We start from the raw sequence: 26,662 nt of genomic DNA, 5'->3' as shown, positions 1-26,662 counted from the left end.
AGGTTGTTTGTGGTTAGATAGCAAAAATGCATATATATCTGATTCCACGTTGATTATATCTGTTGTAATTTGATTCTAAAGGAATGACTGGCAAGACAGAAAATCTCTATTTTTGTGAATCTGGCAGTAAATTAATAAGTGGAATGGAGAAGCTGAACAGAATTGATGGAAGAGGGAAACCCCTGAAAAGGTTTATGTGCACTCCCACAGAGATGTTACAGAATACATTTACTTCAATCTTTTCAAACTTTTTTCAATCTTTTTCCTGTGCAGTGCTTCGAGATATTTTAGTCTGTTCCGTTCAGTTCTGGTGGAAATGGTTAGAATTCTGATATAAGGAGATGTGAGACAAGGAGAATTACTTCTGGCTGGCAGTTAAAACAGGGGGAAAAAATGGGGGATTCCTTTGCATTTTCTTTTTTTCTTTCCCTTCACTTTTTTTCCTGTCTTTACTGAACCGGAATTGGAAAACTATTATTCACCTAGTCTATATTTTTGAAAATTATATAACCTATTATGGGCAGCATAATTTATAGGACATAAGATAAATTGAGAAGCTGTTGTTGTAAATAGATATTTATTAGAGAGAAGTTCATTGTGACAAGGGTCACAAAATGGTATTACCTGGAAATCGTCTAGGGGTAAACATATTTTTTACAAATTTTTGATTATGTTAATTATTCTCAATAATATATATTATCTCAATGATCTATATCCATGAGGTATGAAATAAAAAATAACTTTAATAAAAATTTGACTTAATTCAGATAGCTTATTCTATCTAGATGTAACATCTCAGTGAAGAAAAAACAGATTTACATGGTAACTTAAGGAGAAAGGGGAGAGAGAAGAGAGAGAGAGATTAATATTAAAACCAACCTAGGAGTATAACAATGCATAGTAGGATTGCAATCAAAGCTCCAGTGCTAAGTCCTACAGGTAGAAAAATTGCTTCCACATTACAAGACAGGATGGTACCATCAGAATCACATCTACAAACTCGAATAGTCATTGTGTTTGTGCTGCTCTGTACAGGGTAACTGCTGTCTTCTATTACAACGGGGAGGAAATATAACTCTTGCTGCCTGCGGCTGTATCCATTTCTTCGGGTTTCAATTCCAGCTGTGTTGTCTACAAAACATGACATTTATGATGACATAGTTACTATGGGCTTCACTTCAAACCTTAGAGTTGATATCTGCTAAGTAGTAGAAGCTTATTTTGAATCAGAAAAATGCATCCTTATTTTAATTTTTTCTTTTATCATTATGAAAGCTGTCAAAATATAATCAAAATAATCATTAGGGAAAGAAAGAAACATTAATAGTGTCTAGTAAAAGAATTAAATTTTCTATTCAGAAAACTTATAGAATGATTTATAAGACAGCAATTGTTTTAAATTGCCCTATTTTTTTCTAACATTAAAATCTTATTGAAAACATACTTTGTAGATTTTTTTTATGCAGTGGAAAAGGAAAGATTACAAAGTGTGAATCTGTAAAATATCTTAAATAAAAACTTATTCCTTAAAATATATTAAAATCAATCCAGCTTATATGTCATATGTACATATATATATGTGTACGTGTGTGTGTGTGTGTGTGTGTGTGTGTGTGTGTGTGAAAATGATTAATAGAAATTAATTGAAAGTTTGTTGTGTTTGCACACTTGGGACGAGGTAGGAGCTTGGTATTCTTGAAACCAACTTATATCAAAGGGAAGCTTAGCTTTTCTCATGTTTATTTTTAGTTTATTATATATGTGTCATATATGTTTGCATATGTTATATATGTTTGCATGTATACAAATATTCTCACTTCTGCATGTCAGCAGAGTAAGAAACATGGAAAGAAAAATGAAGTGTTAGCCGGGCTCGGTGGCTCAGCCTGTAATCCCGCGCCTTTGGGAGGCTGAGGTGAGTGGATTGCCTGACCCCGCGGGTTCGAGACCCGCCTGGGCAGCGAGACCTCACCTCTACAATAAATCAAAAAATCAGCCGGGCGTGGTAGCGCATGCCTGTAATTCTGGCTACTTGAAAGGCTGAGGCGGAAGGATCGCTGGAGCCCAGCAGGTCGAGGTTGCGGTCGCTGGGAGTGGTCACTGCACTCCAGTCTGGGCGACAGAGTGAGACTCCAACTCAAAAAAACCAAAACAAAACAAAACAAAAAAACAAACAAAAAAAAGAAGTGTGTCAAAAACATCAATATTCATTATATATTTTAGACACCATGAATTATAACTATCACCCCTTTAGCATAATTATAAAAGTAATTCATTATCATTCTGATTAAATAATGACATATACTTGCAATAATCCAAGGTAATAAAAACTTCTACTTTCATATAAATGCTATTGATATTTTATTAAAAGTGTTATTTTGCTATTTGCTTATTTTATTTCTACACAAAGAAACAAAAATGTTGTTTTATTTATAACACTATTTAATTTTATGTGCCAATTAAAGTAACACTATTTTTAGAAACATATGGATATGTAATTTATTATATTCATGCACGATACACACTTGAGAAACAGGTAAAATAATTTGAGAAAAATATATTATTTATTTCAATACAAGTCTGTCAGAAACATGTTACTATTTCAATCAAATTCCATTTCTGTATTTGTAGAATTCAAATTCAACAACTGAAATTTAGGCAGTTTCTCCACACTCATAACAAAGAGAAGCATCAAGATGAGAAAACTTTATGTGATATGATTAGGGAGCAAAAATGGTGACTAGTTGAAGCAACATTGAATTCTTCAGCAAGTGAGGGTTGAACACTTAAGTCTGGGTAAAAGGAACAGTCAAAGAATAAAGTTTAAACCTGGGTGAAAATTATTAGCGGGAACAGGAAGTTTGATGTGTTTGCACTTGGGAAAAGGTAGGGGATTTGGTATTCTTGAACTCAATTATGTCACATGACTTCCTAGTTTTTTTTAATGCTTATTTTCAGTTTATTATATATTGAGAATTGAACATATAAAATTTATTGTGCTATCTATAATGAGAAGAAAAAGACACATTACACATCATTTCTACTCTTAAAGTGCTTTGTATTGACCAAAAAAAATTATACATGCAAATATAACAAGATAAAAAAGGGAACACAGTAAATTACATGAAATTTGGTATCAGGTACATATTAAGTCCATAAGAAAACTCTCTGCTATGAGGAAAGATGATATGGTTCACATTATCATCATTGGTCTGATATAAGTTCACTAGCAACAATACAATGTGGAAAATATTAATTATGTTTGGTGAAATGTGACCATTTACTATGTTCAAGCCTGTGACCTGGAAGTCTGATTATCTTCTCCATTATATTAACATGTGAAATCTAGGGGATCTATCATTAAGCTTTATCAATTCTATCTCTATCCACTTTACTCCTTCCTTACAGTAGACTACTGAAAACTACCAATTGCTGCAATGACATCAGAACTAATTTCAACTCCCTGTAATGTCTTGTCCTTATGTATCTAAGCTAATCTTTCTGAAATTCAAACCTCAATATGATATCTCTTTCTTAAACCATTCAAAGACTACTAACGTCACTGGATCTAAGTTATTACTCCTTTTAATATTTCGCAGTCAGGTGACCTATGGTTTGACTTGTCTTGGACAGCCTTATTTTATGTGTGTTGTTAATATTAATACTATATTCATATTAAAATTAACTTAATATTATTCATATTGCCCAATTCCATTCTCAAAAATGAACAAAAACTTATCCAATTTTTATGATGAAGTATATAATCACTATACTTATGAAGAACTTCAGGTTTGTAACACTGTTTCATTTACAGCCATTTCTTACATTACACTATTGTATTCAGCTTCCTTAAGTAATAAAATGTTGAGACTCTGATTTTCTTCCCCTAATTTTCTTACCCTATATGTTCTCAAAACATCCTTTGATTTCAATCATCATTATTATCACCTTTCACAATCTTTTCAGTTCTATATGCATGTAACTTATTAATATTTATCTCTTTGTTATCCAATATTATAAACTTGGGTGTTTTGATCCATATTTTATAGAATATGGAAACATAGAGGAGATAAAATACTCAAGGTCACAGAATGAATACATCAGAGCAATTGACTGGTGTTCAACCTTAATATTCCTAATCAAATGTCATTTATATTTTTGTAGCAGTGTTAATAGCAACAGATGTAGTAGTGTTAGCAGTAATGATGGTAGCAGTAGTGGTAATAGAAGTGTAAGGGTAAACATGATGGCAGAGGTAGAAGTTAAAATGATCTTGATGGCAACATATTTTAGGCATGTGGCTTTACATATATGATTTTATTTATTATAATATTCATATTCTTTAGAATAATTTTCTATATCAAGACTCTATCATTTTGGTAGTATTAAGAGGGGAAGCAAACCTATATTATTCCAATGTCATGGCTACATTCTTTTTTTGTTTGTTTGTTTTGAGTTGGAGTCTCACTATGTTGCCGAGGCTCGAATGCAGTGGCATGCAGCGTCCACCGACTGGGCTCAGGAAATCCTTTTGCCTCAGCCTTTCAAGTAGCCAGATCTAATTTTTTTTATTTATTGTAGAGATGAGGTCTCGCCAAGTTGCCCAGGCTGGTCTGGAACCGGTAGGCTTTAGTAATCCTCTCACCTCGGCCTCCCAGAGTGCTGGGATTATAGGTGTGAGCCACTTTGCTCAGCCCTTTGGCTACATTCTTATCCTGTGCTCTACTAGGTGTTATTCAAACTAAACAACAACTAAAAAGTTACCCATTTGTATTTACAAATAATGTAAATAATGTGTGTGTGTGTGTGTGTGTGAGAGAGAGAGACAGAGAGAGAGAGAGAGAGAGAGAGAAAGAGAGAGAGAGAAGTAATATATTTAAAACAGGGAAAGCATTCAATTTCCCACAGTCTTTTGTTCACTTGACTCATTAACAGACTGTTCACATTCGTAATGGAAGTAACCTGCCTTATTAGATAAGTTAAGTAGATTAAATATCTAATTTACTACTAGCTATAGAATTTTGCATTTTTATATAAAGATTTACATACTTTATGAAATGGAGTGCTTCTAAGGAGAGCACTGATTCCTCTCTTTGTGCCCTTTTACAAGTGTACATGATAAGAGGTAACTCTTTATGTGATTATACTTACTTCTAAAGTCACGGACTGTAAAATTTGGTTTAATGGCAGCCTCAGGTGATAATCTAAAGGAAAATTGCTGCCCAGCAGGTGAAAGATCTCGGTCCGCAGCACTGACTATCTGAATTATCTGAAACAACATTGAGATTAAACTTGAAGTCAGTCATCAGTTTCAAAGGGAACTTTACACACCAGGCTAATACGTTTATTTAATGAAGCATGCAAGTAGACAGAAATGACATTTTATGAATCAATACCAGCGGTCCAATTATTTACACATAATTTTATAAATAAATGTTTAACATTTACTGGTAACGATGGCAGGTGCAATTACAAGACATGGGCTAATTCCAGATCAATACCTGCGTAACTAAAAAGCTTACTAGCATTGAAAATTCTCACTAATAAGCAAAATAAAATTCAAATGTACTTTTTTGAATTTAAAATGAGATTAAATAAATGCTTTCTAGTCAAATCATGAAAATGCTTACTGGAAACAAAATCTCTGATTATCTAAAAGCCCTTGGAATAGCAAAATTGTGGTACAGTTATGTCTTGTAACAATAGATTTTATATTCATAAATAAGTAAAATGAAGAGAAAGAGAAATACAAAAACTATTTCTGTTGTTGTGTTTTCCCCCCATTGGCTAGAAATACAAATTGTGTTTTCCAAGAATTCTTAAAAGACTAAGCACTATCATTCCTGTTTCAAAATCTTTCCTCACTTGTTTCTAACAGTTTTACATCTTGTAGCTACTATCCTGATATTGCAATAAGATGCTTTTAAAATTTTGGAGAATAAAAATAGCTTCTGAAAGTCAACTGTGAAGTGTAGAATTTACTATGTAGAAAAGTAAACAAGAATGGCTTTGAGGTGCTTATTTATGAACAAATCCGATAGTGAATTTTTGGAAGTGTGTGTGGGAGAAGACAAGAGCAGTGTGCTGGCTAGGTGATCACACTCTTAGACCAAATTTAAATTTGCCAGAAGAAGACTTTAGATTTCAAGTACTATATTCTGGTCCCATGCTATTAAACATATAACAAAGTTTACACTCATTCTTATAACTATGGATCCCATTCTTGTATCACTACAAACAGAGATAACTGGATGGATACATAGATGATAGAATAGATAGATAGACAGATAGATATCACTGGAATTTTGAGTGTTCCATGCAGTATTAGTAATTTATAATTTAAAAAAATTATGGGTCCTCTGGTGTGAATTTTAATTACTTATTTTACTGTAAATTAATTGCACGGTATCTATTTACCTTTTAACATTATAATGAGTAAGACTTTTATTATCTAATGCCAAAGGCTAGATCATGGCATGTGACAATTTAATCAAAGAATCACCACATAGTCCCTCTAAAACTTCAATTTCCCTTCACTGAGATCAACGTGTCCTCAGATCATTATATTCACACTATTAAATTTCTGTATATTACTTAAGGACCAGGAACTCATTGTCAAAATGTTTTGTTTTCCTTCCTACTACTATCAACAGGTACTATTTACTAAATTATGTTTATTCAACAACAAAATGTATGAAGTACATAATTCTAGAATAAATAAAAGTCCTTAAGAACAGCACACGGATATGAAAAACTTGTTATAGACTGACAATCATCTGGAAGTATCACTTGGCAGTCACTGCCACAAGGAAAACAACTCCCATATAAATCTTTACTGATAATCTTTATATAATATCACCTTTCTTCCTACTCTGTCTCTTTATTTCAGTAGATAGATTATTGATAAAAATAAATGATAGAAAAAAGTGATAGATGGTTGGATGGATAGATAGATAGACAGATATTCAAGAATAATCCAGAAGAGATAAAGATAAATTGTTCCAATGCATAACTGTTAGGTCGGGGACAGAATGACTGGGGTCAAAAGGAGAAAATACTCATATAGTTACACTTCCTGAAAACTCAGAAGACATTTTAAGATTATACTTTGTATACAAGTGTGGCCCAATAGGGAACAAAATGTCCTACAGATACTTTTTTAGAATAAGAGCCTCCAAGGACGCAACCGATTCCTCACAACTTTGTTCAGATATAAGAGAAACAGGTTGATCTCAAATATTTACCTATTCACAACCTAGTCCTTTAATTTATTAGACAAATTTACAGCATTAAGTGAAGCTCCATTTACAAAGGTTTTCAGTTGGAGCATTACAAGATTTTTGACTAATCTGAAATCATTAATATCCTGAATCATCTAAAGGATAAAAAATTGGCTGGTGTGCGTGGGGCGGGAGGGAATGTATGCTTTGAGTGGAAATCTAAATTGTAGAATTTTGATAAATATTTTCTAGTTTCCAAATAGCCTAATTAATTATTTTTGGGGGTAGGGGGCAACTGTTTGTGCAGCATCTACGATTTAAGACATTGAAGTAAGCACTGTAATCTTTCCATGTAATTTGTAGATGCATTTCAGGTGATAAACTGTAAGTACACATCTGTGACTATTCAAATTAAGAATGAATATTTCCTACTTGAAAAAAACACCAAATAAGTTATGGTGTAATAAATTAATAATTTTTCTTAATTATCAAAGATTAGAGGAACACAATCCACTAGAAGTAACCATGCTTACAAAAATATTCTATGCCTGCTCAACAAAATGGTATCCACTCATCACATACTATTATTGAGCATTTGAAATGTGACTAGTGTGAATGAGAGTATTGTTTTTTAATTTTATTTTATTTTAATTCAGTAGCTAAATAGCTAATAGATGTCACAGGTTTAGAGCTAACAGTCAAAAGATCTATTAAGCATTGTAAAGCATGCAAATTGAAAAAGATAATTGAGATTACAGAATGAAATTTTTAAACAAAAGTACTGTTCCAAATAATCAGATTTACTTCAGTTAATAATTGAGCTTTCCCAAGATTACTTAAATGGGTAATTATGCTATTTGAAGGCAATAGAAGTGTATAGCAAACCAAAGAGTACCAATACATTTTCCCTTTTAAACTTAGGTGCACAGTATTAGATTAAACATATTCTTGTTTCATAACACAGTCTTAATATATACCCTTGCCTGATTCTTTTTATATTATTCGTTCATTCATTCATAATAGTGTAGGAGGAAAAACTGACTACTCACCACCACCTCACATAAAACCTAGTACTTTGACAATAACTTTCATTAACTATGCAGTTTTCCCTCATAAAATCTCCTTACTAGAATATTTCCCTAGAGTAATACTGACTTAATAAATAAAATGCAATTCAGACACTTTGAATAACCCAGATGTCTTCCAGAGGAAAAAAATTTTACATTTTCAGGTTAGGTTGAGAACTTTCTGGTACCCCTTGAAAACGTAAGAGAAATATCCTGGAAAATGCATTCTAAAGTGCTTTGCTTACGGGGTTTATAGTCACAAATTCCACATGAAGAGAGTGAAAAAACAGCAGAATCCACAAACCTAGATCTTACTAATACAAAGAACGTTCACTAGGCAATCAACACTTTACTCTGTATGGTATTACCTGCACATCCATGCATCTACAATTATTTCATGAGTGTAATATCTCTTATTATTTCTGTATGATGACTTCTAATCCAGAAAAATAAGTATATGTGCATAGTCATGTCTGAATTTATAGCTTAAAACACAAATATAGTGTCTTTATACACACTTAATATACAATATTGGTAGCATACTTGTCCTAGTTTGGCATTTTCACACACAGCAGTCTCATATGGCACAGATATTTCTGGAGGAAATTCATTGACATCTAGGACATTAATCAGTATGTTGACTTTGCTGGTTAACAAAGGGTTACCTGTTAGAAACATAAGAGAAAAGGCGATTACAAAATCTGTACAGTTATTGTTTCTACAACAAATAACATTTAAATAGAAAAAATTCAGCCTTTATATGGAGTGAAAAACACTCTTCCTATTGTGGGAAATTCTGGAGTTTCCAACTACAAGTTAATAAAAGGGTGAATAAATGAATGAATGTGTAGCAGTCAGAAATATAAAGGCACCATACCAGGGTTTATCCCCGAAATTCACCACCCATGTAAGGCCAACTATTGAGTTTACATTCTACCAAAAGTGTAGGCCTTTCCAGAAGAATAACTTAGCCTTCATACTGGGGTAAATTCACAGAATCAAACTTCACCAATAATGATTTTTTTACTCACTAAATATAGTTTTGTATGTTGTACTCACATAGTGAAAACTTTATTGGTTGAATAATCTACCTACTTTAATGACCCTCTCAAAATGATTCTACCTGAAAAAAAAAAAAAAAACAAGAAGGAGAATAAAGAAGAGAGAGTTTTCATAAATTAAAATTAAAAAATACATTTAAGGAAGTAGAAGTAAGAGATAAAAAGCTAGGTTGCATCCTTAAATTACTTTCTGGTGAACAGAAAGGGAAGAATAAACAGATTTTGTTAATAAATGACTTTTTTCTACAGTATCAGAAAAAACATTGGTTTCACTACTTAGTTCTGTCAATATCCCATCATGGGTTTTGTCCCCAACCTATTGATTATTTATCTGCATTTCTGTCATTCATTGAGAAAAAACTAGAAATAATCAATTCAGCTAAGAAAACATAACATAATACACTTCTTAACTTATGCATGCAATACACAGTTTTACCTGTTGGAGTGGTTCAAGATGAATAAACTGTCTAAAATTCTAGAAAAGACTGTCCAGAGTCACAAAGTTAAAAGAATGAGGAATTAGGGTACAAACCAGGATTATGAAAATCCAAAAGCCACATTTATTTCTTTATATCTTTTCTATTGGCCTATTTACATGTTAAACTCTTCTGCAGTGTTACCATGAATTCATAATATTGTTTTAGACCTCTACTTGGTGTGCTTTAAATAATGCATGTAAAAGATTACCACATGACTAATTCCAAGAAAAACGCAATATCTTGCTGAGCTAAATTTCATTTGAAAAACTAATAAAAGCTACTCTAAACAATAGCTTAATTTTTTTCGCAAATTCACATATGAAACAGAGAAATTTACCGCTGTATACCAGTACAGACACAGAACACATAAACGATATATTTTGTAATATTGAGTGTGTTTGTGGACGATATATTGATAATCTTGGAGAATGATTTAGAAAATACATATTGTTTAAAGGCTGATATTGGTCACAGGGCATTATCTTATTTTACAGAAAAAGTTTGGGTCAGTTTTTCCAAGTTAGTTGACTTTTCTTCAACTCAGTTTCACAGTATTAATAGGTCCTACTGAATAAAGTTGTATTAAATGATGTTTTGGAAAATGTTTAATAAATATTGGTAAATTATCATTACTCCAGTTACCAAGAATACTCTGTAGATGTTATGTATTACTGATTCTGTTATAGCTATTCATCACTTATTTAGCACAAAATATAGATAAAAGTTAAGAAGTTGGCTAAACTAGGTCCCCTTTTCTAAAGAAACTGGAAATTTCCAAGAACAACAATAAAACTAATGTCTAAAATTTTATAATACAATGTGGTGATCGCCGGGCTTGGTGGCTCAGCCTGTAATCCCACGCCTTTGGGAGGCTGAGGTGAGTGGATTGCCTGAGCCCGCGGGTTCGAGACCCGCCTGGGCAGCGAGACCTCATTTCTACAATAAATCAAAAAATCAGCCGGGCAAGGTAGCGCGTGCCTGTAATTCCGGCTACTCGGAAGGCTGAGGCGGAAGGATCGCCGGAGCCCAGCAGGTGGAGGCTGTGGTGGCCGGGAGCGGCCACTGCACTCCAGTCTGGGCGACAGAGTGAGACTCCAACTCAAAAACAAACAAACAAACAAAAAACAATGTAGTGATCAATGTTATATAGCATGTTACATGTTATATAGATTAATACATTTAGGGTTCACAGCAACTATGATATAGACATTATTATTTTCCTCATTATGTATGTAAAACTCTGAAAAAGAAAGAGGGATGCAACTTTTCCAAAATTACAAGAGGTAAGACTGGATTTTGAATCCAGGCGCCATGGTTCCACAGCCCATGCTATTAAACTCTATTATAAGAATGTAAGAAAGAAAAAAAAAACAACTTTGGCAATTATATAACTATTCCATATTATGATTTAGTGTTAAATCAATTAATGCGAATTCTCAAACTATTCAACATCTGAGCAATGTGAGACTCAGTCTGTACTTTCTGCTTTACACAATAAAGAAGGTACAACTTCTGAGACCACTTGAATAGGAAGTTTTTTCACCTTTTCCCCAGTATTACAGTTTTCTTTTAATAAGTTAATATGAGGGTGGAATGTCTTCCACAGGGAACAAGAATTCTCATTCAACTAAATTTATTTTAGAATTTTATTTTATAATATATAAAGAGTATTAAAATGAATTTAGTCCTGATTTATCCATCAGAAATTCATTTGTTGTTGACTAAATTATTCATTTGCCTGCAATATAGATCTTAATTTCTGTCCCAGTGAGTTGTCACAAAATTATTATTAATGTTGTAATTTATTTTTATTAACTGTGTTTCTCAAAGGGGTGCTTTTGGCATTTTGGCTCAGACAAATACTTATTTTTTTAGAGAATTCCCTGTGCACTATAGCATACCAGATTTCCTGAAAATTTAATGTCATACAGCATCATTGTAATAATTACAAAATAAATGTCCAAATAAAGATAGAGAAAAAACAACAACAGAAACCTTTTTTAAATGTTGAAAATGAGTAATAAGCTCAGAGTTTATTTCTCTTATCACCTATTGTATATTTGTAAAACTTTTAATGGTTAAAGGTTAAAAAAGGGCACCAGCCGGGCCCGGTGGATCAGCCAGTAATCTCGCGCCTTTGGGAGACTGAGGTGAGTGGATTGCCTGAACCCGCGGGTTCGAGACCCGCCTGGGCAGCAAGACCACATCTCTACAATTAATCAAAAAATCAGCCGGGCGTTGTAGCGCATGCCTGTAATTCCAGCTACTCGGAAGGCTGAGGCGGAAGGATTGCCTGAGCCCAGCAGGCGAGGCTGTGGTGGCCAGGAGCGGCCACTGCACTCCAGTCTGGGCGACCGAGTGAGACTCCAACTCAAAAAAAAAAGAAAAAAAGAAAAAAAGGGCACCATGTGTTTTTTAAGTGACAGCAAATGAAGCAATAACATTTCAGTCTGAGAACTATTGTATTCAAATATACATTGAAGTTTTCACATAAGAATATAATTGATAAAATATAGCATTATCTTATTGATGTATATGTTTTTCTAAATTATGTAGAAAAATTAATGACCTATTTAATTTTTGAATCATCTAATTTATATTTGTAGTAGGGATGATGAAAACAAATTTAACCTTGATTCAGCATGAGTATTGTTACGTAATTATTTGACAGTAACGCCATGTGAAAATTAGTTACTATTGAATACTTATGAAGCAAATTTAATTGTGGACTTAGTAAATACTAAATAATCAAAGTCTTACATAATTAATTGTTAAGTTTCTCATAGTCAAACCATCTAAACTCCAATTAAACCATCTAAACTCCACATTGCTTATATTTAATAACTAGTTAAAAAGTTGAGGTTCATATAAGATAATAAAGGAATAATTCTATGTTTCTCTTACATGCTTTCAAAAATGTTCTGATAGATCTCTTTCTCCTATCCATGATGATATCTCAGTGAGATAACATTGCTTTCAGAGCCAATTTCAGTTAGAATTGCCTTATTATTAATATTTTAAAGTACAGTTTAAACTAAGGGCAAAAAAGGGAATTGTGTTCTTCCACATCAGTAGTAAAGAAGACATTACTTCTTATTATAAATGAAATAAAAATAATAAATAAATATATTAAATGACTTTATGCCAAAAATGATTCAATATTGATAAAATGAACAAATTTCTCTAAAATACAGAAAACGAAAGTGACTCAAGGATAAATTGAAAAATCTTAACATCTCATAGTACTGAAGAAAATTAAGTTGAATGAAAAATATCTCCACCAAGAAAAGTCCATTCTCTGAGAATTGTATCAAATATTTAAAGAATAAAATATCAGTGATTTACAATCTCTTTCAGAAAATAATGGAGGAAACATTTATTACCTCATTCTCTTTGCCTTGAAACCCCAAGTCCTATGAAAGACATCACAGGAGAACAAAAGCACAAACTACTGATTCCCATAAGTATTTGTGTAAAAATTTATTAACAGGATATTAGCAAATCAGTTTCAGCAGCAAGTTAAAAATATAATTGACCATGACCAATTATAACCACATTAATATAAAAAGAACAAAAATTCACATGGATATCTCTATAGACTAAGAAGTTGCACTTGACATAATCTTGCATTCATCCATGATAAAAACAAAATTCAGCAATGACTATAAGGCAATGTCTTCAACCTGATAAATACAGTTATAAGAAATGGATGCCTAACATCATGGTCAAAGACTGAATTTTTTCCCCCTAAGATTGGGCACAGGGCAAGAATATCTGTTCTTGACATTAATCTATATTTCTAACATTATATTTGAATATTTATCTAGTGCAATTGAACCAAAATATTTTTTAAAAGATATCCAGTTGTGAAGAAAGAAAGAAAACTATTTTTGCTTGACGATGATATGACTCTGCAGATATAAAATACTGGAGGATGCACAAAGAAACTAATAGATATAATAAGGGAATATATCAAGGCTATAACATAAAATATAAATATTGAAAATGGCAACATTATGCTTAATATACAATCAAAATATAAATGTGCTAACTTATTAAGTCCCCTTGGAAAATCAAGGAAAATATAGATCCCGCCTCTTCCTTCCTTCCTTCCTTCCTTCCTTCCTTCCATCCTTCCTTCCTTTGTTTCATTCTTTCTCTCTTTATTTATTTATTATAAAGTTGAGGGGTATAAGTGAGGATTTACTATAAGCATGCTGCCTACAGTTGAAGTTTGGGCTTCTACCTGGCAATCACTCCCCCTAGTAGTAGACCAGGTACCCATTGTGTTATAACTGTGCACCACTCTCCTCTCTCCATTCCTCTGTAGCAATAGCCAGCTACTGCCGTTTCCATCCTTGTGCTAATGTGACTAGTATTCAAGTTCCACTTTTGATTGAGAATGAACAGTGATTGGTTCTTTGTTTTTGTGATAGTTCACGATGGAGATCCCACTTATTGATCAAAGGAATATCAATCTTATTATTGGAGAAACATATGTCATGGAAGAGATTGTTAGATGTGGCCATCATTGGAATATGGAATTAGAAATCTCTTTTAGAAATGGATTCGCTAGTAACTACCATTGTAATCATTGATCAATCCCCAACAAACTGAATTTTAAATAAAAAAGAGAATATAGAATTTCTATAAACTTCTAGTTCTCATACTATTACTCTTAAAGCTAAGTGGTTCCACAAAAGGCATTAGTTTTATTCACAGTTCTTTTAATGTAGTATATTGGGATTCCAAATAAATAATATTTCATTTGGGTGGGTGGGTGTGGGGGTGTTGTAATCCTAACCATTTGAGAGGTGCAGGCGAGAGGATTGCTTGAGCCCAGGGGTTTGAGATCAGCCTGGGCAACTCCGTGAGACCTCTTTTCTACAATAAATCAAAGAATTAGCTGGGCCTGGTGGTGCATACCTGTAGTTCCAACTATTTGGAAGGCGATGTGGAAGGATCACCTGAGCCCAGCAGGTAGAGGTTGTGGTGCCCATGAGCGTACCACTGCACTCCAGCCTTTGCAAAGGACTGAGATGTTAACTCACAAAAAAAAAAAAATTCATTTGACAATGTGTCCAGCTGATTTGCAAAGTTTGAAAAATATAGCTCTATGAATACCCATTTATAAGTGAGAAAACTCTTGCACAATCATTTTTTATAATTTCTGTTAGAGCCTAAACTGGAATCCAAATCACTTTACTATGCTTTTCTGCTGCCTTACAATAGAATTGACTAACTCAAAAAGCAAGAAGACAGACTGTCTGAGATCTCTACATAAGTGTGATGATCATTTATCTTCCATGAGACACAGTTATAATGAAAGCGGCTACCATGCTTTGAGGAAGTCCAGTCTACATTTAAGGATCAAGATAGAATTTTTTAAAATTTCACATGTAGGTACTCAACAAATATTGGCCAAATAATAGAACGTTGCCAAGCCGGACTTGGTGGCTCAGCCTGCCCTGAGCCTCAATCCCACGCTTTGGGAGGCTGAGGTGAGTGGATTGCCTGAGACTGCGTGTTCGAGACCTGCCTGGGCAACTTAAATCAGCCAGGCATGGTAGCGCGTGCCTGTAATCCCGGCTACTCAGAAGGCTGAGGCAGAAGGATCGCCGGAGCCCAGCAGGTCGAGGCTGCGGTGGCCAGGAGCGGCCACTGCACTCCATTCTGGGCGACAGAGTGAGACTCCAACTCAAAAAAAAAAAGAATGTTGCCGAGAACCAAGTAAATGTATAATTGAAAATGTTCTGAAAACTGTAAAGTATTAGCAAACATAAGATTCCTTCTATATTGAAATACACAAGAGCTATTTTGTTCCTGTATTTTAAAATGACATCTACTTTTGAATAACTATAGGAGTTAAAATTCAATTGTGTGACTGTGTGCTAAATTATTTCTTTAAAAATTTCAAGAATAGACCATTAGCCTTTTATTCCAAAAAACTAAAGTATAATAATGCAAGCTGAGTAAGATATAATGAATGAATGATATAGGCTAATAAGACTTTTCTAAAAAAACTTTTCTCTTTAAATCAGTTTACTTTTAAATCACAAGTTAAGTTAATCTGTGTCTAATAATAGTTCTGTTCAAGTAGCAGTAACATAATCTATAGCTAGACTGAGCAACCAATATAAAGGATTTAAAATATTTGTATATAACTAAGCTACAGTCAAATATTACCTTCTGTGCTGCTGGTGACAAAAACTGATCCCCAAAGTAAAAGAAATCTTTAAAAATACCTCTAATATTTTTTTTCCAATGAGAATTATAGAGAAGAAATATATATTTTAAATGTTTGCAATAACAAAGTGTTAGACACTCTAATTTCCTTGAGGACTGGAGTTGTGTTGTACTCATCTTTAAAACTCCAAAATTTAACGTAGTTCCTAGCATATGCTAGCAAATAGACTATATAACGTATAAATATGCCTTTGGAAATTGACTGAACTGAAAAGCTATGATGGGCTAGATACAAATGGTGCAACAGGAAACCTCTGTGATTTTTGGCCCAATGATACCATGAGATTCAAAATATATTCCTTGAATTTATCTATGGTTGGCAAGACCTAAATCTAGATGCCATTTTTTTTATGTTAAACTGTCTATAATTTTAAGTTTTCCTCTCAAATGTTATATAATAGAATTATAGCAACATTAAATTAATATTGTGAAGTTATGTAAAACAATTAATATAAATCTGATAGAAAAGAGGTGATTTTATACCACAAGTAGTTAATAAGAGTTAGTAATCAAATTCCTAAAACCCTTGCCTGCAAAAATGTTATTAATAGTTTACAATTCTATATTTTTTCTATTGAATATAAGCAACTGAATCAAGAAGCAATGAGAATATAACGCACATTATACCAAGCTATATTTTACTCTCTGCCCTTCCCTTTTAACATCAAATTAATTACTCAAGATGTTACTTATGTCTCCTAAATATCTCCCTGTTCGTTTTACCCATCAGCATCTTGCTTGCTCCTCTACTTTCTGCAGTTCTTTTTATCTATTCCTAAAGTGGCTTAGATGCATATCATTGACCTTCTTCACTCCTCATCTTTCATACTCACATACTCATTATAATCTATAGATTGAATCCCAGAAATACTTATCAAACCTAAATCTCTTTTCTAACTTATTAACCAGAATACACAACTGACTGTATGAATAGTTGCATGAGCAAAAAGCACAGAAAACTCAACCTGTTCAAAATTAAATTAATTCCTTTTGCTCAATATCACTGTATCTATTTCTATGTTATTGTTTATTACCTCAGAAAATGGAACCACCGGCCTCTTTCATGCCTATCTGGAAACCTGAACACTAGTGTTGAAGCTTCATTCACCTCATTCCCTTACCCAAATTCAATTCTCATTATTTTCACCTCTTAACTGTCTCTTAAATCTTTCCATTTTTGTAAACCTCACTGCTAAGTCATCAAAGGCTCTTTTCTAGATTACTACAAAATCTTTCTCCTCTTCATCTGCCTCTCTCCAGCTTTGCTTTTCTCCAATCTTTTCATCAGCATGCATTTTCAGAACTACCAGTTAGAACAAGTTCTGTCTTTGATTACATATTCTCAATGTTTACCTCTTTACTTCAGGATTAAATTAAAACATCAGAACATGAAAAAAAACTTCATCTTTTCTTTATTTTTATTACTTAAAGCAAAACATATGGAGAAAGTGAAAGACAGAGCTAGACATACAGAGAGCAAAGTTTTACCTTGTATGCAATCACAATCTTCCATCTTTTCTTTTCTAAACTGAATTTCTTTATATTCCATATTCCTCTGAATATCTTATGCTTTCTTTCACTTCTAGGGCTTGGCATATGTTATTTCTATTACCTAATATACCTTTGTACCCTCTTTTTCTTTTCTTAGTCTCAGTTTAGATATCATGTTATTGTGGAGGTTTTCCCTGATAACTTTCTGTTCACTCCCATGACACCCCGCATTTTTCCATGTTTTTTTCATTTTAGCATGGTATTTTATTGCCAGTTTATTATGCTGATATCCATTAGACTGTAAACCCATATGAGAAAGACAATTTTTCCTTTGTAAATCTTGAATCCTGTGTTCAAGAAATAGATATGTAAATGAGTAGAAAATGTTACTGTTATATTATGTCCTTAGTATGCATCAACTAATTATGTACATATCCATATTTTCCAGAAAGTATGATAGACCATGGGATTTATAGGTGTTTAAGATAGAGTCCTTGATATTAAGAAGTTCACACTTTCTTGGGAGTATCACTATAAAAATTGTTTAGGTATGATATAGCATATGATGTCAATAAAAAAATTTCATATAAAATTTTCCTAGTTTTGAATTCCATTTGGTGTGTGATGTCAAAAGAAATTTTCTACACATGTCTAAATATAATTTTTTAATCCAAATTTCAGCCTTTGGGTGAAAAGTTCATCATGTAGTTTTAATTTCCAGAGATAATCAGATACTAACTAAGAAAAAAAATAAGCCTGGCTTTAATGTTTTATATGTGATTTGAATGGAGCAATTAGATTGATTTAAAGTATTCCTAAGCAGTTTGATTATGGTAGTATACCCATAAGCAGTTGAAAGTTTAAGAAAAAATATAGTCTATCACAACATAAATTTGAATTTCAATATATTCACATAGAATATAGTAATGAGAAAAATTGTAAGATTTCTTAACTAAATTTATGATTACAGTGATGTTAATGATTATTATTTCCATGTATATGATACATTGCAGTGCTTTATAAAATGGTGTGAAAATTTTATAAGTGATTCTCTCTTCAAAGTACTACTTTTACAAGTACTATTGAAATGTTAATAATTCTAGTATAAGTCAAACTACATTTGAGAATACAGAATAGTTCCACATAGTGACTTAGGGGAAAAGAAAATTAGGAAATGGTAGATAAACTATGAAGACTCATTTATTTATAGCAACCATCAATGAAAAATGAGAGAAAGACAATTTGGGGAGCAATTGAAGGAAGAAAAAAAGGACATCAATTTGGAATTGAAACCAATAATTATGTTTAGTTTTGAAAAGTCCTCTACACTTTTTGAATAAGTACATTTATTTATAGTAACAAATTCTATTCTTTTGTTTACTCAAATTTGTGTTCATCTTTAGGACACTGAAGAATTTAATACAGTAGTCACAAAATCCATGTCCATTAGAATGACTTAGGGAATTGTTTAAAGTGTAGATTTCTTGGCAATTCTCACAGAAATTCTGATTTAGCATGTCTTCAATGAGATTCAAGATTTTTAAAAATGCCCCAGGTGTCTCTGATGCAGGTGACCATGGTAGACACACTGAGGAACACTGCTAGAGAAGAAAAGGCCAAACTAAGGAAGCCTATTCTCAATCAAAATTAATAAGACTATTAACATCTTTTTGGAAAAGAAGAAAAAAAGGCTGATCAAATTAAGAAGGAGAGTATAAGTGCTCAGAGACTGCAGAGAATCCACAATCTATCTCCTTTGACACTTGATCTCTGGTCAGGTCAACTATAGTCACCTAGGTGACTGGTGTAAAGCAGCACTGACTAGTTTACAGGAATGCAGTTCCAGGAATAAAACTATCTTCCAATCCCCCAGATAAGAGCAGTTGGAGAAGTGAAATGCTTCTTTGGGCATATGTTAACCTGGGAGTGCACAGGTGCAAGAGAGACAATCAGAATAAGAATAGACTCTTAATTCCATCTGAACAGCTACACATTCTTAGGATAAGACTATTAATATCCTGTTGTAAGCCAGGCTCCGTGGCTCAGCCTGTAATCCCGCGCCTTTGGAAGTTTGAGGTGAGTGGATTGCCTGAGCCCGCAGGTTCGAGACCCGCCTGGGCAGCAAGACCTCATCTCGACAATAAATCAAAAAATCAACTGGGCATTGTAGTGTGCCTGTAATTCTGGCTACATGGAAGGCTGAGACGGAAGGATCGCTGGAGCCCAGCAGGTCGAGGCTGTGGTGGCCAGGAGCGGCCTCTGCACTCCAGTCTGGTGACAGAGTGAGACTCCAACTCAAAAGAAAAAGCAAAGATCCTGTTGTAGGAGTCCTCAGTTTTCTTTCTGAATATATGCATCCTTGACACTAAATATCTCACTTTTTGCAATATTTGATCTCAGCATGAACTTTCATATTTCAACGCCTTTGCTTATGATTTTTCCTCAGTTTAGAATAACTTCCTTTCCTCCGTGACAGTATCTGTTTTATTTTTCCAATATTCATTTCATAGGACACTTTCTATTGGCATACTATATTTATGTGTCAATTTTTTTTTATTTTTGAGAATGTTTTGTATTTCAATTATGTATTTAATGTATTTACTCAGCTTCTTGTATATTTCACAGAATGTTCAGTGCTTAATTGCAAGGCAATATAGTTCTTAAACTTTCTTCTTTTTTTCCCAAATAACTTGTCTAGTTGCCAAGAAATCTATATGATATCCAACCTTCTGAAATGACTCCCAGTGATTCCCACCTCTTGACATTCACAGTCCCTTTTATGTTTAAGAGTGCCTTAATCAAGAGTACCATATTGAGGGGATGTGTTGCCCACATCATTGAACATTTTTGTCAGACAGTCCTACTCTTCCCCATACCCTGCCCTTTATTTGAAGGTCTACGCTTAGGCATTGATTCACACATCTTGTGTGACTTGACTAATTCTCTTTGAATCATCTAAGAAAGGACTTGTGATGGTTCCATTGACCAGCAAACTGAAAATCACAGAGTAGGACAGTATTTGGTTAAGTATTTCAAGTATTTCAAAAAGTTGCTGGGTGCAGTAACTTATGCCTTTGATCCTAGGACCTTGGGAGGCCAATGTGGGAAGATCATTTGAACTTAAAAGTTCGAAACCAGCCTGGTTAACAAAGCAATTCCCATCGCTATCAAAAAAAAAAAAATTAATTAGCCAAGCATGGTGGCACACCTATAGTCCCAACTTCTCAGGAGACGAAGGTGGAAGATTTGTTTGAGCCAAGGAGTTTGAGACTGCAGTGAGCTATGATCACACTACTGTATTAAAGTCTGGGTGACAGAGAAATTTTTCTCAAAAAAAAAAAGGTAAAAATTAAATAAATTTTTTTTTATTAATCAATATTTTTTATTATGGTTTTGTGGGGTGGGGTACAGTTAAGGGTTAGGTGTACAATTACGTTTCATTCAGGCACCCTGTTGATAAGAGGTGTTTTCTCATCCCCCGACAGATATTTGCTACTGTTAATCCCATCCCCCTCCCCCATATAAATTTTTAATTAATAAAGAATTAAACATTTTTCTAAAGTCCTGCATGTTATATATTTATATATCATTTAACTTTATTGTTAATTAAACCATCATTTCTGTAATTATATAAACTGAGTGTGATACCATGTTTATCAAATAGTCTAATTATCACTCTGATTAAACATAATGTTATGTAATAAATATTATTTAATAATAATATGTCAGGAAGACAAAATATTTCAATGTACTGTGGATTTAACAAAAAGAGAGATTCTAAACAATGAAGTCATTTAGGAATGCTTATCATAGATTGAAACTCAGCTGGTACTTCACACTTGGGCGTAGACAGAAATCTACCTAACTATACTACTGTCATGTACATAATACTGTGTACATATTTCCTTACTCCCATATTTTGAATCATTGTGTTTTCTTTCTAAAATGCAAGTTTACTATAGAATTCTAATAACTAACCAGTCTAAAAAGCTTAAATATGGATAGATACTAAAAACATAGATATCAAGAATTTAACAATAAACTCAATTCAATTATATGTGCATTGCAAATGAAAATATTTAATATTTTTTACTATATGATGATTTATTTAATTTATGCAATTAAAATTACCCTGGCAGTTGTAACCACTAACTTTTCTTTTTTGTTTGTTTGTTTGTTTTTTTGAGTTGGAGTCTCACTCTGTCGCCCAGACTGGAGTACAGTGGCCACTCCCGGCCACCGCAGCCTCGACCTGCTGGGCTCCGGCGATCCTTCCGCCTCAGCCTTCCGAGTAGCCGGAATTACAGGCATGCGCTACCACACCCGGCTGATTTTTTGATTTATTGTAGAGATGAGGTCTCGCTGCCCAGGCGGGTCTCGAACCCGCGGGCTCAGGCAATCCACTCACTGCAGCCTCCCAAAGGCGCAGGATTATAGGCTGAGCCACCAAGCCCGGCTACTAACTTTTCTTAATTAATTATTTTAATTGATAGATAAAATTGTATGTATTCACCTTATACAATATATTGATTTGAAGTACATATAAATTATGGAATGACTAACTAATTAATATATGAATTACCTTATATGCTTACCATTTTATGAAAATATTTTTTATACATTCAGAAATTTTCAGGAATACAATATGCTGTTAATTATAGCCACCGTGTTATACAATAAATCTGTTGAATGTATTCCTCTTATCTAACAGAAATTTTTTATTCCTTGACCAATATCTCCTCAAACCTTCCCCCCATTAACTCATTTAAAATAAACAAATGAATCATAAGTAAATGAATATGTTCCCTGTAAAACTGTCAGCATCCAATTTACAGAATGTGTTTTGGAGAGAGAGAGTTCAGAGCTCCAATTGTAGCCTGCTCATTAGCTATGTGACACTGGGCTACAAACAAAATTTCTCTGAGCATCCATTTTTTCACTCCTACAATGTGGACAATAATACTTTTCAGGACTTTTGAAAAGACTAAATGAGTTAATGTGTTATATATCAAGCTATTAGAATAGTTTATTCTATTATTATTTACTAATACTCACTATCATAATGATAGCAAGAATAGAAAAATTAGGTACTCACTTCTTATTTGGTCCTACAACATCATTTCATGGCTGGCTATTTGACATACAGGCAAAATAAATGCTTCAGAAAATTCTACCACAAACTTTTTTTCTGTTTAAATCCTTCATCACTTAATGACCAAACTGTGGTCAATCATAACCTCTTGCAACTTTCCCCTGGAGTTTATATGACAGTCACCTAACTTTAAATTCTCAAGAATTCAACATAATTTACATAGTTATTACTTTCTAGAAGTCACTAATCTTGCCAATTTATAACTATACCTAAATTACAATGTCTGTGAAAAGAAACACGTCTTACTCAGTGCTAAAATTCACAACAGATAGTGCTTTTCTCACAACTGGTACTCTGCACAGGTGGTAGAAACAAATGCATGAATTTATGTTGAACCTGAATTATAGATACCAATCTATTTGTCAATTTATTTTTTCTATAAATATAAAGATAACACTGTGAAATTTAAAATGTTACAGCATAAAATAGCTCTACAGAGAAGATTACTTTGAAAATTAATTATCCAACAATTTAATCTGAAGTCGGTGATAGACTTGTATATGTATTTAAAAATATATATAGCATTTAGTAAGGCAAATCACTGATTTTTGACTTATTCCATAATAAATTGAACTAATTTATTGCAATTTGAATAGTAAATATAACAAGAAGAGAACTGTCTCTGACATTATCTTTTATTTTATAACTATATAAAGTATATTCTAGGAATTTGGTAAAGTTATTTTTAGTTTGGTCTTTAACAATTTTTACTTAATTATTTATTTAGCTTTGCCATTCTTTAAAATTTATAGGGATAGGATCTCACTATGTTGCCCAGGATGGCTTCAAACTCCTGGCCCCAAGCAATCCTCCCACCTCAGCCTCCCAACTAACTGGAACTACTATATAGGTACATGCCACTGTGCCCAGCTAGTTATCTTTAACTAGTGACATTGTTTATAGTAGCACCAAAAACTTAGGAACATTTGCCGTTTCAAACTTTCTGATAATTTGAATGTAGTAAAGTTTGGAGCATCAGTCTCTAAAAATTCTCAAGGTTAATATCATAAAACAGGACGGGTTTGGTGGCTCAGCCTGTAATCCCACAGCTTGGGAGGCTGAGGTGAGTGGATTGCCTGAACCTGCGGGTTCGAGACCCGCCTGGGCAACTTGGTGAGACCTCATCTCTACAATAAATCAAAAAACTAGCCAGGCGTGGTAGCGCGCGCCTGTAGTTCCAGCTACTTGGAAGGCTGAGGTGGAAGGATCGCCGGAGCCCAGCAGGTCGAGGTTGCGGTGGCCAGGAGCGGCCACTGCACTCCAGTCTGGGCGACAGAGTGAGACTCCAACTCAAAAAAAAAAAAATCATAAAACAACAAAGCAGTAATGGATAAAATAATGATTGGTACTCTAATAAAATTATTTGGACCTCCATGTATAGCAAGATTGATTAATGGCTACTTTTTAATTAATAGGAAGTTGTTCAATCACTGTGTTATTTTATTTCACCTGAGAGTTTTTATAAGGGGTCAGCACCAAAACATATGCTGGTTCAATCTGCAATAATGCATACTTACACAATTTTGTTCTTCTTGGCTGAACAAGTGTGGCTATTTATTCCTCATTTATTCACTATGATAATATTCCTTGGTCAGTTGACTACTTTGTTCCATGAAGACAGTCTTAGGCATTAGAATATGAATAAAGTTTACTTTTAAACTGTGCATTCAACCAAAATAAGACCCTTCAACAGGTTACTCTTATTACAGAATCTTTAATTACCATACAATGTGTGTTTAGCCTCTTTATTTTTTATATAGACATACAGTCTTTGTCACACCAGGATTTCTTGATGACTTAAAATTTACACAATTGTCTTTGAATTGACACTGGAATGAACAAGATGTCCATTTTATAAATATTAGATCGTCATCCCTTTTAGATTGTGTGTGTATATATATTGATGAAGTGTCCAAGTTCTAGTTTGGTCTATTTCTTGGTGAAGGCCAACATAACCACTAGAATCCATACCTCTAGAATTTCCTAATTTACTTTTTTTTTTTTTTTAAGTTGGAGTCTCACTCTCGCCCAGACTGGAGTGCAGTGGTCGCTCCCGGCCACCACAGGCTCCACCTGCTGGGCTCCAGCAATCCTTCCACCTCAGCCTTCCAAGTAACTGGAACTACAGGCGCGCACTACCATGCCTGGCTAGTTTTTTATTTATTGTAGAGATGAGGTCTCGCCAAGTTGCCTAGGCGGGTCTCGAACCCGTGGGCTCAGGCAATCTAATTTGCTTTTAAGTATAAACAGAAGCCAACAGGTTGGAGTGTGTAGCAGAGTCGGCCTGTAATCATACTGATAACTAACAAGTTAGCAATCTGTAAGATTAAGATATTTAAGCTTTTATGGATCAAGAACACTTGCTTTCACTAAAAGGTTGTATACTTCTTTCCCTTTTCTAAATGGTTGATTCCCAAAGCTGAAAGAAGGCCCTGGCCTCATACCATGATGATGGTTTTCATAACCCGGGAGCCATTTCAGAAGAAAGAGGTCTTCTATAACTACAGCAAAGCAACCAATAATCTATCCACAGACATTTATCTGGAGTGAATTTCCTCAGGGTCAAGTGGCCACAGCAGTAAGGAGCAGAAATTGAGAAATCATGCTCTAAATTCACCTAAGAAGGTTGTGTGCTGAGCATAGAGAATGTGGAATTAAGAAGGTATGGAGTCTACACCAACATCAAAGAAATATGAACAGGTTTTCTGTGAATATTTATAACATGCATCAGGTTAGATTCTATTGCTTTCTCCTAAATAGTATTTTATTATAGACAATGTCTAGGATAATAGAACTTATTGAAGAGACTCACTGGCCAGTTTTCACTCATTATGTCTAGGCCATTGGCGTGAATGTAGCATGATTCACAAAGGTCTTCTATGCCATGGCACAGTCTACTCATTTTCACAATATTTATCAAAGATCTTAGGAAACTAAAGTTCATTTTTATTATAATATATTTTAGCTGTCCACAAATTCTGTATGAATTAAATAAATGAAGATTAGCATGAAAGGAATGAGGAATAATATATAGCATACGTGGATATGGTATGAGAAGAGAGGTAAATGCCACATGTGGAGGGAAGAGAATGAGAGTAGGAAGTCCTACAAGAAAGGGAGACTGGCATTCTCTTCTCCCTATTTGTCTGCTAAGGCAATAAACTTTATGATCTTCTCTTCAAACCATATTGGGCAAGGAGGGCAAATTTGAGAGGAGATGAACAGGGGAAGGACTAGGAGATTGTTAGTAAAGGAACAGCCTGTTAGTGTACCTGTTTAACTTGGCAAGGATGTGTGAATATTCCTCAGGGTCAAGTGGACACCAAAGAAAGTAGCTGAAATTGAGAAATCATGCTGACTTCACCCAAAAAGGCTGTGTGCTGAGCAAAGAGAACCTGGAATTAAGAAGCTATTGGGTCTACCACTGGGTGCCCATGTCAGATTCCTATGCACATGGGATGACCACACTCCCTAACAGCAAATATCTCACCAAATCACACAAAAAGAGAGTCAACATTTGGACAACAACCTTTTCTGTCAGGTCATTTTATCCCTAAACACAGTGACAAACAATGAAGCATTATTTAGGCACCACATGAAGAGATATTTTTGTATACATTTTTATTTCCTTCCTTCCTTTCTTCTCCAAAAGACTGGAGAATCTATACCTACACCTAAGGAATCAAAGTTTCAACTTATACTGTCTTTGAATTCTCCAGGTATCTATTGCTGTGGAACAACCCAAAATGCCAAAATGTTATTGTTTGAAATAATCACATTTCAGATTTCTCACAATTTTGTAGGTAAGAACCGGGGCAGAATTTGGCTGGCTTAATATTCCATTTCACTTAGAATTGATGACATTTACATGCTATTCAGCTAAGTGGACTGAACTAGAGATTTCAAGACAGTGTCTCTCACATATCCAGCATACTGGCAGGTATGG

At 33.8% G+C, this 26,662-nt stretch overlaps 1 protein-coding gene across 1 annotated transcript in view; it reads right to left on the bottom strand.

Annotated features, from left to right (window-relative positions):
• CDH12 (cadherin 12) overlaps window positions 1-26,662 on the bottom strand; it is a 149,850-nt gene that overhangs the window by 4,229 nt on the left and 118,959 nt on the right. The window contains exons 7-9 of the mRNA XM_008058681.1: window positions 8,831-8,952; window positions 5,152-5,269; window positions 880-1,131 (exon numbers count right to left, since the gene is read on the bottom strand). Of these exons, the coding sequence (XP_008056872.1) occupies window positions 880-1,131; window positions 5,152-5,269; window positions 8,831-8,952 (492 nt within the window). The remainder of the gene's footprint in view (window positions 1-879; window positions 1,132-5,151; window positions 5,270-8,830; window positions 8,953-26,662) is intronic.

The sequence above is a fragment of the Carlito syrichta genome, unplaced genomic scaffold, assembly GCF_000164805.1.
Source record: "Carlito syrichta isolate Samal-C Ts95f unplaced genomic scaffold, Tarsius_syrichta-2.0.1 Scaffold303579, whole genome shotgun sequence".
Lineage (NCBI taxonomy): Eukaryota > Metazoa > Chordata > Mammalia > Primates > Tarsiidae > Carlito > Carlito syrichta.
The sequence above is the reverse complement of the archived record's forward strand: the minus strand, read 5'-3'. Positions and strand labels throughout refer to the sequence as shown.